This window comes from Mustela putorius, unplaced genomic scaffold (genome assembly GCF_011764305.1).
Source record: "Mustela putorius furo isolate JIRA1106 unplaced genomic scaffold, ASM1176430v1.1 tig00000095_pilon_pilon_pilon, whole genome shotgun sequence".
Taxonomy (NCBI): domain Eukaryota; kingdom Metazoa; phylum Chordata; class Mammalia; order Carnivora; family Mustelidae; genus Mustela; species Mustela putorius.
The window spans coordinates 33,396,008-33,410,552 of record NW_025421280.1 but is presented as its reverse complement, the minus strand read 5'-3'; the positions used below and the strand labels follow the sequence as shown (position 1 = coordinate 33,410,552).

General features: G+C 59.1%; 2 protein-coding genes across 10 annotated transcripts in view; one reads left to right on the top strand and one right to left on the bottom strand.

Moving 5' to 3' along the window:
- The window catches only part of DNM2 (dynamin 2), an 83,902-nt gene extending 72,460 nt beyond the window's left edge, over window positions 1-11,442 (top strand). For 4 of the 8 annotated variants that reach the window (XM_045084006.1, XM_045083992.1, XM_045084001.1 and 1 more), the window contains 6 exons: window positions 1,825-1,934; window positions 4,568-4,679; window positions 5,199-5,363; window positions 7,560-7,792; window positions 8,811-9,062; window positions 9,650-10,584. In XM_045084006.1, coding sequence (XP_044939941.1) covers window positions 1,825-1,934; window positions 4,568-4,679; window positions 5,199-5,363; window positions 7,560-7,792; window positions 8,811-9,062; window positions 9,650-9,719 — 942 coding nt within the window. In that variant the 3' untranslated portion in view covers window positions 9,720-10,584. Of the gene's footprint in view, window positions 1-1,824; window positions 1,935-4,567; window positions 4,680-5,198; window positions 5,364-7,559; window positions 7,793-8,810; window positions 9,063-9,649; window positions 10,585-11,042 lie in introns of those variants that run through there. The other 4 variants (XM_045084008.1, XM_045083997.1, XM_045083993.1 and 1 more) reach the window with 2 other exon arrangements.
- On the bottom strand, window positions 11,178-14,298 carry TMED1 (transmembrane p24 trafficking protein 1). Of its 2 annotated transcripts, XM_045084036.1 has the most exons (5): window positions 13,995-14,114; window positions 13,410-13,565; window positions 13,199-13,296; window positions 12,873-13,056; window positions 11,178-12,240 (listed from the first exon to the last, which is right to left on the bottom strand). In XM_045084036.1, exons 2-5 carry the CDS (start codon window positions 13,491-13,493, stop codon window positions 12,022-12,024), a joined length of 585 nt encoding a protein of 194 aa, XP_044939971.1. In that variant the 5' UTR covers window positions 13,494-13,565; window positions 13,995-14,114; the 3' UTR covers window positions 11,178-12,021. The 2 variants fall into 2 exon arrangements, with proteins under 2 accessions (XP_044939971.1, XP_004748478.1); XM_004748421.3 differs by lacking the exon at window positions 13,410-13,565 and having other exon boundaries at window positions 13,995-14,298.
- Window positions 14,299-14,545: the final 247 nt, after the last annotated feature.

The window sequence follows — 14,545 nt, the reverse complement described above, 5'->3', positions numbered from 1 at the left end:
CGGGGGCAGCAGAGGCCCTTCCATCTTCCTGGCGGGGAACCCCTGCCTGGGCCCCTGCTAAACCCCACAAGACTTTTCTCTGGGACGTTGGTGGGGCCCTGGACCTTGCCTGGAGCCTTTCTCCGCCACCCTCCATCCTTGGACTCCCAGAATGCAGGCTGAACGGGGTTTCCCACCTCCGTGGCCACTGGGCCCCTCTGAGGCCCCTCACTGTAGCTCGGCCCTGCTTCCTCCTTTGCCGGAGCCCAGGGAACAGACTCTGGAGCCATAGAGGGACAGACAGACACACAGAAGAAAACCCTTGTAGTGCCTCATGAGCTTGCCTTAATCCTCACCTCACACAAGTAGGGCCAGATTCCTGTCCGCCTTTGACAGATGAGAAAACTGAGGCAGAGAGGGGCAGTGGCCTGCCCAAGAGCACATGGCCAGGTTGGGGCAGAGCCCATCTGAGGTCCCAAGGCTACAGGGCCAAGGGCAGGCACCAAGCCCGCTGCGCACTCCTGCCTCTCTTCCTGCCGTCCTGAAACTTGAAGCCAGTCCCCACCTGCTAGGGAGCCCCTGGCCCCCCTTCCCCTCGATCACAGTGGCTGCTCTGGAATTCGGAGGGAGCAGCCATGTTGGGCTTTGTTCTGGGGCCTTCTCTACCCAGGGACAAAACAGGTGGATGAGGAGGAAGGGGTCTCCTCTCCCAAGATCCCCAGAGGTAAAAGAGAGGGTGGTGTGCAGAACCTGGCTGTGGGGCACGTAGGCCTGGCTTCTGGAATCCCGGTGTGGGCCACTCCCCCTGCTGTGTGGCCCTGGGCAGCTACCTTACCTCTCTGAGCACAGTGCCTCCCTGGCAGGGATGGGGGATGGTCGTCGAGTGACTGTGGGTCACGTGGGCCTGGGAACCAAGGGATCTTGTTGCACCCCGATGCCGTTCTCTGGTTTCCTGGAAGACCTGTTAATGGGTCCCCCACGCCGCCCCCATGGAGAGGTCTAAGGTGACATGCCTGCAGGGGCCCCTCCCTATGCTGGGTACACTAGGAGCTTAGCCACCGTCGGTGAGCGAACATTGGCTTCCATGATCCACATCCTTCCCAAGCGGCCCCCCCCACCCCCCAAAGTCACCAGGACTGAGTGCCGGCCACTCAGCGGGCACTTCCTAAACAGGGCTGCCCTTAGGAAGCGAGTGACACTTCCGTGGCCTTGGAGCTCAGGCGTCATCTCAAGGGGGCTCACTTTCCAGCTCCAGAAACATCTGAAGCTGTTGAATTTTATTTTAAATCCCAGCCCCACTCCTGAATCGTTGCTTGCCTTGCTTGGCCTCAGTCTTCCTCTCTGTATAATGGGACCATGGTGGTAACTCGGCTATAGGCTCATTGTAAAGATGTCATAGTTGAGTTAACAGTTTCATTTCTGGTGGAGGAAGGGTTGGATTCTGGGTAGAATGAGAGCTGGCCAGTGTTGAGTATCCGTGCTGTGTCAGCAGTGAACAAAAGCAGTAGGAGTCCCTGACCTTGAACTGACAGATCAGGCCCAGTACCGACGGTAGCCTAAGTCCATGAGCAAGAGGATGTGGTGGGTCCAGTTACATGAGGGGAGGTACCGAGAGGAGAAATAGGATTGGGGGGAGGGGCGGAGAAGGAGAGTGCAGGGTGGGGACAGAGCAGGCCTCTCCAGCAGAGTCCCCTCTGCCCAGAAAGCGGAAGGACACACGAGGGAGCCGTGTGGGCATTGGGAGGAGGAGCATTCCAGCAAAGGCCCTGGCATAGTGTCCGGCCCAGGGCATCCTCAGATGCTCAGTTAAACAGATCACGGTGACCCCTCCCCTTCCACCCGCAGGAGAAGGAGAAGAAGTACATGCTGCCTTTGGACAACCTGAAGATCCGCGATGTGGAGAAAGGCTTCATGTCCAACAAGCATGTCTTTGCCATCTTCAACACGGAGCAGAGGTGAGGGCCCACAGGCCTATGGTCGCTGGCCTCATTTGGCCATTCAGCAGCATCCACTGAGTGCTTTCTGCATAAGGCCCCTGGCCTGGAATGTCATGTTCTAGAAAGGGAATCAAGTAAGAAGCAGAAAACTGGGTGCTTCCGGGTGTGGTCGGGGAGGATCCCTGGGCAGAGACATGATGAAGTGAGGCGGGAGCCATAGAGGGTTCTGAGCTGGGGAGGAACTGGTCCTGGCTCGGGTGCTCACGGGCGCCTCCTGGTGGCTATGCGGGGAGCACAGGGCCAGAGCTGGGAGACCAGGGTTGATGGGATGGCACTGGTCCGGGTGGGGCCGAGGACTTAGAGGGGGAGGTTGCCTATTCGGAGAGTCAGAGCTGACCAGAGGCCTGGTGGATGCAGGTACAAGAGAAGAAGGCATTTTCTGGGGACCCTGAGCACCGCAGGGACCGGGCTGCCCTCTGCTGAGATGTAGAAGGCAGAGTCAGCATAGGGTTGGGAACGGTCAGGGAGAGGGGCCTGTGAGACACCACATAGGGGAGTCCAGGAGGTGGATGTGTAGGTTCCAGAGTCTGATGTTCTGGAACGAGCTCCAGGCAGGGTGTGAACTGGGGAGCTGTTACTGCAAGGTGATGGTCAAAGTCAGGGTGAGACCGCTGGGTGAGTGTCGAGAGAGAAGAGAAGGGCACAGGGGGCCTTGCTGAATCCACCCCCACGGGCATTGCTGTGGAGCGGGGAGACGTTAGCACAAACAAAGATGCTTTTCTCAGCTGGGGAAGAAACCCAGTTCTGGCAGGAGGTCTGAGAGTAGGAGGAAGGGCCGTGTGTGGACACACCATCCCCGCTGCCCCAGGACCACCTTCCCTGCGGCCCACTGCTCCCACGCTGCCATCGGTTCGAGGCAAAAGCCTCATGTCATGTTTTGTGTAAGAGTAGCTCAATCCCACTTTGTTCTGGGCTGGCCAAAAGCTCTGGGGCCCACTTTGCCATCAGCTGGCTCCAAAAACCTTTTATCTCTTCGGCTCTCCCCCTGCACCCCCACCTCCCCTGCTTAAAAAGCTCAAGGGCATGAGGCAGACCCTGGGCTTTGGCTTGGAGGTTCTTCATTGCTGAGCACAGGGCAGCTGTCCCGCCTCCCCAGCCCCTGATCCCCTGCGTGAGGGGGTGAAGGTTGTACCTAACGTAGTATTTAGGAGTGAGCCCAGGAAAGCCAGAATAGTAGTCCTGGAAACAAGACAGAGGTTTGGGTTTTCTATGGCTTCACCATCCAGGGCAGGGGCCAGTTCCTCCGGCTTCCAGGCCCAGGTGTTCCTACTCCGGAGCCCTCCTCCTCCTTTTCCAAGATGGCTGCCCAAGCACCAGCCATCATGATGATGTTCCATGCAGTACTAGGGAGGAGGAGAAGGAGCACTGAAGGCGTGCCCCTCACTCCCTAAGACTCCTTCCAGAAGTCGGAGGGCACAGTCTCTGGACTTGCCGACTGCCGGCCAGCCGTAGCTCCATCACAAGGTCGTGACTAACCCCAAACTCCGATCTCAGACAAAAGCTTTGGGATGGCTGGGCCATCTTGGCCACACCTGCCTTGTGGGATCTGGCCTACAGAACACCATCCATAAATGCCATCCATATGGTGTCCGTCCGCTTTTCCTCCAGCCTGTGGCTCTACACCGGCCTTCTGCTCACAGACCTACATTTGCCCAGTATCTCCCATGTGGTAGCTGGGAGTCTCCGTCCTGTCCTGGGACAGCTCCACAGCCCTCCATTCCCCACAGCCCAGCCCCCGGGAATGTGCGCACATTCTAGACCTTCACTGTCCAGTGCAGTAGCCACTGGCCTCATTTAGCCATTTAAATGTAAATTGACTGAAATGAAACGCAACCTGAGTGAACTTCCTCCGCTGCCCTCGCGGTGCTCACGAAGAACCCGTCTGTGGCTTGTTGCTACCTCAGCCGACAGCGCGGTTGAGAACTATTCTCCCATCACAGAATGTTCTTGTGCACAGTTTGGCTATAACCTCCCTGAAGACACCTCGATGGGAACACATGCCCGCTTCTGAGAGTATCTTCGGCAGGCTTCGGCCCCCACAGGAGAGCATGAATGAGGAGAGGTGCCCAGGAGAAAGAGAGGCGTCGACTAAAGGCGCAAAAAAAAACAAAACCCCCGGACGCTGCTGGGTGCAGATGCTCGCTGAGCACACGCTCTGCTCTTGGCACGGTCCTGGCTGCTGTGGGCACTGACTTGGGGCTCCGTCAGCCCGACATGGTGCAGGCGCTGCTACCATCCTGGGGCTCGGGCTATGCCCGGCTCGGGTGTGAGTCCCTGTCCGTTAGACCCCAGAGCCCTCGCTGCAGCTCCTGCACCGGCCAGGCCTGTGCGCAGGGTCAAGAACGGGCCTCTTGGGGCGCCTGGGTGGCTCAGTGGGTTAAGCCGCTGCCTTCGGCTCAGGTCATGATCTCAGGGTCCTGGGATCGAGTCCCGCATCGGGCTCTCTGCTCGGCAGGGAGCCTGCTTCCTCCTCTCTCTCTCTCTCTGCCTGCCTCTCTGCCTACTTGTGATCTCTCTCTGTCAAATAAATAAATAAATAAATAAATAAAAAAAAAAAAAAAAAAAGAACGGGCCTCTTCCTCTTGCCGCAGGAACGTCTACAAGGACCTTCGGCAGATCGAGCTGGCCTGTGACTCCCAGGAGGACGTGGACAGCTGGAAGGCCTCATTCCTCCGAGCCGGGGTCTACCCTGAGAAGGACCAGGTGAGGAACTGCCCTGCCCGACTGACGCTCCTTGAGCAGAACTGGCCCCTCCTAGGAGAGGATGGAGTCTAGCATCTGCCTGGGTGGGTCATTTCCAGGCATGTAGCCTGTGCTCTCTTGAGCAAACAAAGGAGAGAGGTGGAGAAGGTTTTACAGTCACGGTCCAGAAGTTCTCTGGAACTTCGGAGAACTAAAGCCAAGGCCGGGGAGCTACATGGCCTGGGATCCCATCTGTTTTGTTCCCTCTCCTCCTCCTGTCCTTGAGGTAGAGTGAACATGGCTGCCCTAGGCCCCCAAATTAACATGTTCCGGTCACCAGGTGAATGGGTCTAATCACCTTGGACCACGGTCGCCCCAGGTCCGGGCAGCTCAGGCCAGGGGCAAGCAGGCCTCACAGCGTCAACCTGACCATCAGGGGATGTCCCCGGGAAGATGGCGGTGGACAGGCCTCGGCAAGCAGTTCTCAGAGAAGGGAGACTCCCCAGGCTCGCCTCACCATCTGCGCCCTTTCCCCTGCAGGCAGAAAATGAGGACGGTGTCCAGGAGAACACCTTCTCCATGGACCCGCAGCTGGAGCGGCAGGTGGAGACCATTCGCAACCTGGTGGACTCGTACGTGGCCATCATCAACAAGTCCATCCGCGACCTCATGCCAAAGACCATCATGCACCTCATGATCAACAACGTGAGTTCGAGGCCATGGTTGGGGAGGGGAGAGGGCCTGCGGGTGCAGGGGCGGGGGCCGGGGCACCACAGCCAAATCGGCCTGAACGCTGTGTGTTTGGTTTTTAAAAGATTTTATTTATTTATTTGAGAGAGAGGGAGTGAGAGCATGAACGATGGGAGGGACAGAGGGAAAAGCAGACTCCCTGCTGGGTGGGGAGCCCGACGTGGGGCTTGGTCCCAGGACCCCGGGATTGTGACCTGAGCTGAAGGTAGACGCCTAACCGACTGAGCCACCCAGGCGTCCCTACACTGTTTTACTTAAAATCTAAAGTTAGAGTGAGTCACTACTTTTTTAACATCAGAATCAGGATTCTCCGCCTCTCTCAGGAAATTGGAAGGTGCAGGCCACACGGGGCTCACTCCCGTTTTCTTAGGTACTTAAAGCTAATACCACACATCTACGCTTACTCTGAATTTTTTCAGCCTTACGATAACCCTAGGAGAGGGGCTGCTGTCATTTCCATTTTATAGACAGGACGAGGCCCAGCAAGGTCAAGAAACCTGCCCTGAGTCACTCAGCAGAGTGGGAGGTGGGATAAAAACCCAGACGGAGTAGGTCCCAAACTGCGACCTCCTGCTGGCCTGCAGCCCAGCCTCCCTTCGCTCCGGGGCATTACCTACCTCCTCCACGGCTCCTGAGCCGCTCAGAGCTTTAGCCTGCTTTCTGGTCTGGCTCTAGGTTGCTGGGAGGGTGCGGGGGGCTCCTGCCTCAGGCCTCCAGCTCAGCTGGGCACTCACCAGTCTCCGTAGACCAGGCTCGGTTCCTGTCACGCCTGTAAAAGCTCTCGGTGGAACAGGATCCAGAGCAAAAATCCCAAGTCCCTTCTTCTTCACCGCGCTCTTCACGATCTGCTTCGGGCTGAGCACTGTCAGGTTTCCTGGGTGTGCTGGTATGTTCTTCACCTATAGGAATTACCATATACTTGCTCCCGCCACTATGAAATTTAAAATGCATGCGTGGTTTGGCCCCAGAGTATCTACTCGCAGGAATTTCTCCCACAGAGACCTTTGCCCATACTCACACTGAGCACATACATACTTGTCGTTATCTTAGCGTTGTTGCGTGGTGGCCGAAGATTAGAAATCTCTGTCCCTGTAATTGAATCCATTTAATACATAAAGAAGGGGAGGAGGACCTCTCGGTTGATAATAAGTCTTGCTCAGGAAGTGGAAAACTGTGGAACATAACAGAATGCACAGGAGGGCTCCGGAAAACAGGAGGGCAAACAACCCTCAGGTGAGGTAATTTTGGCAGATTCTGAAAGTTCGTTTGGGAAAAGTCAAATCTGTTTTTAAAAAAGACAGTGGTAGGAGTCCTCTGTTACAAGTCTGCATTTCAGCCTCAGAGCCACTCCTGCCCTGATGGGGAAGCACAGGAAACATCCCCTCTAAAAACAAGAACAAGTTGGCCATCTCCACTTGGGTTTAAAACTTCCTTGAGGGGCACCAGAGTGGCTCAGTTGGTTGAGCATCTGACTCTTGATTTCAGCTCAGGGTCCTGGGATCGAGTCCCGCATCGGGCTCTGCCCTCAGTGAGGCGTCTGCTTGGGGATCTCTCTCCCTCTGTTCCTCCCCCTGCTCACACGCACTCTCTCTCGCTCTGAAATACATAAATAAAAATCTTCAAACAAGCAAACAAACTTTCTTATAGAGTTACTAGCCAATGCAGTTTGATCAGAAAAATCATTTAGAGTTGCGAAACTCTGCAAAAGAATAGGAAAAGTTATTCCTCGTTGGAGAAGCTCCTGGGCACGTGAACATGAACCCAGAAACTCCAAAAAGTAACTAAGAAACTCCTGTATCCTGTAAGAGGTGGTAGAAAGGAACAGAGCATAAAATTAACAGAAACTAGTAGCTTTTTAATGAAAACCAGCTGGAAGACAAGAAATGGGAGGAAAAACAGCAGTAAAAGAGGCAGGACTTGAGAAGTTTAGTAAGCGTCTCGTGGACCGGGCTGGAAGGACACGTGACAGGGCCCCGGAGAGACGCGGCCAACAGCCAGGTAGAAGGCTCATCCGCAGTTCCAACATCATCTGTGTCGTACGTAAAGTTAAAGACCAGACAGCCCGCTGGGTGTGGCAGATGCTTGGGACGGGCTTGTCCTAAGGTTAGGTCGGGGGGGGACGCCCTGACCCCTCTGCCCCTTGCCCCCCAGACCAAGGCCTTCATCCACCACGAGCTGCTAGCCTACCTATACTCCTCGGCGGACCAGAGCAGCCTCATGGAGGAGTCGGCCGACCAGGCCCAGCGGCGGGACGACATGCTGCGCATGTACCACGCGCTCAAGGAGGCCCTCAACATCATCGGGGACATCAGCACCAGCACCGTGTCCACGCCCGTGCCGCCGCCCGTCGATGACACCTGGCTACAGAGCGCCACCAGCCACAGGTCCGAGAGGCCGGGGCGCCTGGAGTCTGCGGAGGCCACTTTCCCGCGAGTCCCCGGCTCTCCCAATGTGGCCTGCCAGGCCCCAGCCCCGGGGGTGGCTGGGGTGAGGGGACCTAGTCGCAGTGGGAGCTGCTGCCCGGCCTGGGCCTGAAGGACAAGGAGAGAGAAGGGGTGGCTGGAAGGCCCGTCTGACTCCTGGTGTTTCCCACCCGTTAAGCCCAAGTAGAAGCCGGAGAGGGCGAGAGGCCAGGGCAGCAGGGGCCCTGGGGTCATGGTCCTGGAGCACAGAGCACAGGCAAGAACAGCTGGTTGGGGGGATCTGCGCAAGCAGCTGGAGGGCATGACTGCCCTGTCCCCTGCCCCCTCAGCCACCTCCGAGCTGTTGGATGGACATACTCTGGCAGGGGCAGTGCAGAGCCTCAGACTGGGACACCTAACCGGTGACAGGGCAGGAGCACAGAGGGTCGGTCAGGGGAATCTCCTAGAAGGTGTCAGCCCTGTCAAGGCCTCCATGAGCCAGGGAGTTACTTAGAAAGAAGGAACAGCAGGCGCTGCAGCCCAGGGGGGAGCCCATGGGGTGCCCAGGGCAGGGTTAGAGGCACTGGACTTGATTTGGAGTCAAGGCTGGGCTCTGGAAGGATTTCTGCTTAATGGGGGTGGATTAGAGGAAGCGGGAAGCAGACAGGCCCGAACAGGACTGGTGAGACCGAAGTGGCCCTAGGAGTGAGGTCAGAGAGAAGTAGGAGCCCCTGGTGGCCGAGGAGAGGTACTGGCAGGCCCTGGCTCGAGTTTTAGCTGGGGGCACAGCCATTGCTAAGCCCGTGGTGGCGGGGCGGATGGAGGGGCCCGGGACACCATGCAGCCTGCTGCCAGGAGTAGACATGCCCCTGTGCCCCCCTGGGCTGCGGCCGCTGCCAGCCCGTGCCACCCCCTGGCCCTCTTGGGTTTCCACAGCCACCCTGGCAAGGCTGGTGCTCCCCACCCGCTTCTCCAGCTCACACCTCTCCTTCCTCCACAGCCCCACTCCACAGCGCCGACCTGTGTCCAGCGTGCACCCCCCGGGCCGGCCGCCAGCAGTGAGAGGCCCGACCCCGGGGCCCCCTCTGATTCCCGTGCCAGTGGGGGCAGCGGCCTCCTTCGCTGCGCCCCCCATCCCGTCCAGGCCTGGACCCCAGAGCGTGTTTGCCAACAATGACCCCTTCTCGGCCCCACCTCAGATCCCGTCTCGGCCGGCACGGATTCCACCCGGCATCCCCCCTGGAGTGCCCAGGTAAGGCTGGACCCCCCTCCCCACACTCACTGCCCACCACTAGAGCCACCAGCCTGCGCCCTGAGGCCTCTCCTCGAATCAAGGAGCTCTCCTTGCACCCTGCGGGAAATAGAGCCTTCATACCCCTTTCGCTGGCGTGAAAACTAAGGCCCAGAGAGCCCAGCTTGCTTGCCCAAAGTCACAGAGCAATGGAGAGTCAGGCTGACTCCCAGGTTCCCAGGCCTGGCCTCTGCCTCAGCGGGTGGCCCACCATGCAGATTGGGACTCTGCGCCTGGGGCCCCTTCTCCTGGTTTTCAGCTTTGTTTCCTTACTGAGGACACACACACGAGCCGCGGCACACCCCGCCTTGCCTCACCCCATCCAGCAGGCCAGGCTGTGTTGTCCAGAGTTCTCCCGTGAGGAACCCGAAGTGCGGGGTGGGCGGGGACTCACCCAGAGTCACACGCAAGCTCCTTCGTGTCCAGCAGCGTTCAGAGCATCGGGCACCGTGGGGGGAGTAGGGGCCTGGGTCCCCCCCCTTGTCCTACTTACGGCCTCACTGCCATGTCCCCCCTCCCCTCCCCATCTGTCTTTATTCTCTTTGCAGTAGAAGACCCCCTGCTGCGCCCAGCCGGCCCACCATTATCCGCCCAGCCGAGCCATCCCTGCTCGACTAGGCCACGGGGGACTAGGCCACGGGGGGCGTGTTCTCGGGGGGTCTTCGCACCCCCACCCCCACCATGCGGGAGCTTCGGTGGTCCAGGCCCCTCCGCCGTCCCCGGCCCTGTCATCCATGTGCCAGGACCAGGCTCCCTGTGGGCAGCCCCCTGACTCCTCCTTAACCTTGGCCCCCATCCCCAGCTGGACACAGCACTGAAGAAGGAGCCCTGGAACCCTGAGGCAGGGGTGGGGAGCTGGGCCGTTGCACTTTGGGGGATGGAGCCACAGGGTCGCAGAGGAGGGAGTGCTCTGGGCGCCATCTCAAATGAGCATCCCTGCCCCGGGGCCAGGGGTGGGGACTCACCCCGGGCTTCTCTGGCCCGGAAAGCCTGAGAAGAACAGGCCTTTTGGAAACCGGGGCAGCAAGAGTGCCTGTCCCCCCAGCTCTTCCGGGGGCCCAAGGAGCATGTCCGCTTCTCAGCAGCAGGAGCTCCAGGCAGCAAGCCAGGCCCAGCAGGCCCTGCACTGCCCACCCTGCAAGTTGTAAATATTCCTTCTGTGGCCGTATTAATCACACGGCTGAGCCTCGGCTGCCGGAGGTGCCTTCGCCGGGGCCGGAAGCCTCCGTCCTGCCGGCCTCGCGCTCTCCTCCCTGGGTCCCCTCCTCCTCCTAGGTCCCCGGGGTGGCTCGGGCTCAGGGCTGAGTAAGTGGGGAGGCTCGGAGGGGCTCCTGGCTCCCACCCAGGCCTCCCCGATGGGGTGGGCCTCCAGCGGCCCATGGCAGAGCAGCCCTTGCTCGCTCCTCGCTCGGTTTGACCACTGTAAGTGCCTGCACTCTGTATCCTATTAATAAACTAAAATAAAGGGAAGAAGCTTCTGGTGGCTGCTGTGTGGGCCTTTTGTGTTGGCGTTCAGGCTGAGGACGTGGGCCGCTCAACCTTCCCCAGGCAGGCCTCTGACAAGGACCACTCCCTCCACCCCGCCACCGTGGGCCATCTCCCACCTTGCTCCCGGGGCGAGCTCACTTGTTCCAGAGGCAAGCGTGCTTTAGAGGGAAAATCTCTTGGTTTTCAGAACACATCAGGCATGGGGACAAACGTTCGCCGCACCCCCTCCGCACATACTAACCCAGGGGCCTGGCTGCAGCCCCTGACACGGGCCTGTGGTGGGCAGCAGAATCACGCAGGAGAGAGGGAATCCCAGCCCTCTGACCCCGACGGCCGTGATCAGGGCCCCCTCCCCAGCACTGCAGTCCTGAGGACTCCACCCGGGTCCAAGGCCTTCTGGCTCAGCCCAGGTCACAGTTAAACTTTGCTTTCTGATTTTTCTCTTGTGCCCAGGCGACCACCTCCATCGGCTCCCGCCCGGCCTTTCTTCTGAGCTTCGTGGGAGACCCCTCCCGCCTGCCTGGTTTGCCCCCTTGGGGGGCAGATCTGTCCTGGCTGGTGTCCCTGAGCCCCAGACACCAGGCTCTGTGATTTTCTGACCATAATTTATTGACTCCAGTGCCCAGGCCAGACCGCCCTTTGTTCCGTGAAGCTCCTGCGCAAAAGCTTTGCCTGGGCCACCCCTCAGCCCTGCCTGGGGCCTCTGCAGAGAGAGCAGGAGGGGCGGGTGGCCGTGCAGCCCCCCGCCCCCCACTCTTGGAGTTCTGGTATGAGACCCCACAGCGAGCCCACCTGGCGCTGGGCTGAGGGGCTGGGCTCCTTCCTCTCAATAAAGTGACTCTCCTGGCAAGAACACTGTAGCTGTGTCTCCTTCCCGGCCCCTGGCATCAGCAGGCCGGCCCCCGCCCGGGAGCTGCCCCCAGCAGCAACAACAGGCCTCTGGTGGGGCGACAGGGAGACAGAGGAATGTGTGGGGTCCCACAAGCAGCAAGCCCCTTCCCGCCATCTCCTGCCTCAGAAGGCCAGGAGGGAAGGGAAGGCGAGCTTGCTTCCTGGCCCCCATCCCACGCTGAGCTGTGCCAGTGCAGGCTGGGCCCCGGGCTAAGGCACACGCATTACCAGAGGGGACATGGAAAGGGGCCAGAAGGTCCAAGGGTCGCGTTCAAATGCTGCAGTGCCGTCCCCTCCATGCATAATTCCCAGGAAAGCAGGTGCAGCCACTGAGCTGTCCCTCCTGGAGGGCCCAGGCCTGTCGGCCAAGCCAACAAGTGTTTCTCGCCTGGCTCCTGGCAGGGAAGAGACACACGAGGGCCACACCTCGGGCTGTGACTGCGTGGCCTCCCCTCCCATAGGAAGCAGTTCGGGGAACGGACCCCAGATCTCACACACACGTGCCCTGCTGCCCCTCCTTTCCCTGTTCTTCCTTCTGGGGCTACGTGGGCACAGGGCGCTTGTCCTGGAAGAAGCGCTTGAGCGTGCAGACTTGGAGCACGGCCACCAGCAGCAGCACAGCCACGTTCACTGCAGACCAGAAGTTGACTCGCTCCAGGTTGCCCTCCTGCAGGTTGCGATCACGTGCCTCAAAGGCCCGCAGGAGCGTCAGCATCTGGATGCTACGCTCCAACCGGGTCTTCATGGTTTCGATGGACTCCTGTGGAACAGAGAGAGGGGCAGGGTCAGGCCTCTGCCCTTTGGGGAGCAGGGACCAAGAAAACTGGGGGGATGGGGTGAGCTTATGTTTCAGGAGGAGAGAGCTGACAGGAAACTTGTGGCCAGACTGCCTGAGTCTAAATCCTCTGGCTGGCTGCCTGGCTGTGTGACCTTGAGCAAATTTATTAGCCTCTCTGGGCCTTCGTTTCCTCTGAATTGCAGTGAGAATTGAATGCCTAAATAAGTATTAAAAAAACGGATTTACTAGTGGTTAACAGCATAGTTGCTAAAGCCAGACTGCCTGAGTTCAAATGCGGCTCTGCCAGTTGCTGTGTGGCTTTAGGAAAGTTATTTAGCCATCCTGTGCCTTAGTTAAAATGGGGCATCAGAAGCACATTTCCTACCTCATATGGAGATTTTGTGAGTTATTTAAGCTCTTAAATTCCTATATCTAGAAATGCACTATTATTTTAACTGTGAGTGGCTACTGTTCTAATTAGGGTGAAGGCACAGTGGGAGGGCGGGTGGGGGGTCAGACAGATGCAGACCCCAGCCAAGGTGGGAGAGTAGGGGAGCACTGTTGCCCCAAGCCAGAGATTTGGGACAAGTGGCCCCGGCTCAGCCTGGGCGCACCTTGATGTCCTCCATCTTGACATCCAGCATCTCCTCAGGCTCCACAGCCTCCGCCCAGCCCTCGACCTCCTCGTCATCCTGCAGGCTGTCAAAGATCAGTTCGAAGAACACCAGCTTCTCAGAAATTGTGCTGAAGGAGTTGTCAAAGCACAGCTTGTAGTCCCCAGCCTCCGTGGGCTCCACCCTGGGAGAAAGACACACAGACGCACATGACCCACAGTGGCCCGTTGGCCGGACTTTGAGAGGCAGGGAAGGTAGTAACCTGAGGCCACCGGGGAGGGGCAGGGCTGAAACTAAACCCAGGCAGACAGTGGGACTTGACTCACGTGTGCACCCCATCTGCCTTGCGGGACTCGCTGACCAGCAGCACGCCCTGAGGGCTCTCGAGTGTGAAATCCACGTCCAGTCCAGCACCTCCGATCACCTGGGGGGACAGGTAAGAGGGTGGAGGGCTAGGGGTAGGCCAAGGGCACCTGCCAGGGAAAGCCAGGGCTGGACCAACCCGCACAGACCCATCCAGGACCACCAGGGGCCTACCTGAGCGCGGACACCTACACCTGCAACCTGGTCCTGCCCCACCTGTCCCTCTGACCGCGCCCCTTGCCTTGGCTCAGTCTTCATTGATAGGACAGCTTTGGGTTGGGCTCTTTCATCTGGTCACGCCCCCGTCGTAATTCCTTGATCGACGTTTACCTGGCCACACCCCAAGTGAGGTGACAGGGCCCTGCTTTCCTTAACCCAACCCCCGAGAAAGCCTCATTTGACCACGCCCTTTCTAGTAGCCCATCTTGGTCACGCCCACCAGCTCCCCAAGTCGAGCCAACTTTGGCCACGTCCACTCGTGAGGTTCCTGCCCTGCGAGGCGCGCCCTCTTATAAGCGATGGCCCCGCCCCCTCCGGCCGCCTCACTCTAACCCCGCCTCCTGCCATTATTCACACCCACTCCGCTCCCACGCCCCGTCTCCACCAGGCCCTGCTCGTTCTTCCTAGCTCCGCCCCCGCGCTCTTACGCACTGGCTCCTCCCCCTCCCTCTTTCATCGCTGTCTCGCTTCAGCTGCTTGGCCACGCCCCCTCGCCCTGGCTCCGTTCGGTCGCATGCTTCCCGACTTGGGACCCTGTACCTGGTACTCGGTCTCGAGGCTTGCGTTGGCCGGCGCAGACTGATAGAAACATTGCTTCCTCCCCGCAGGCAGCAGGAACGTGAACTCGCCGTCCTGGATCGGCGGGGGCCCTGCCCCTGCAACCCCGACCGGCGGCAGTAGTAGCCAGAGAGCCAAGGCTAGGCCCGCGCTGGCCGCCATCATCCGGGTCACCCTCCGGTCTGCGGAGAGGTTGCGGTTCCTTTAAGAGCTAGCCCTGCCCCCTCTGCTACTCGGTGGAGCTCATTGGTAGTCCCTTCTGCCGGTGGTGTGAAGCGAACTTAGAGAAAAAGTGAAGGGCCCCCTGAGAGCTTAGCTGCCCGGATGAATGCCTGCTGTGCCTTAAAACACTCAAGCTTCTGGGGGCTTCTTTCTGAGCAGCTTCTAGCTCTGGTCTCAACGGATGGTGAGGGAAAATGATAAAAATAAGTACTATGATGGTGCATGTTTCTCAGGCAAAAGTTAAGACAGCTAAGTAGGAGGTTCCCGGGACCTTTTAAGGCTCCTCCCTGCGGTTTTCCCAGAGTACGCTG

Bases quoted from the DNA above. Each gene is read 5' to 3' on its own strand.
- TMED1 (XM_004748421.3), bottom strand. From the start codon at position 14,177: ATGATGGCGGCCAGCGCGGGCCTAGCCTTGGCTCTCTGGCTACTACTG. The intron at 13,297-13,994 runs GTACAGGGTCCC...CTGTCCCCCCAG, and splicing joins GCCTCGAGACCGAGTACCAG to GTGATCGGAGGTGCTGGACT. The intron at 12,241-12,872 runs GTGCGCCCAGGC...TCTGTTCCACAG, and splicing joins TCAAGATGGAGGACATCAAG to GAGTCCATCGAAACCATGAA.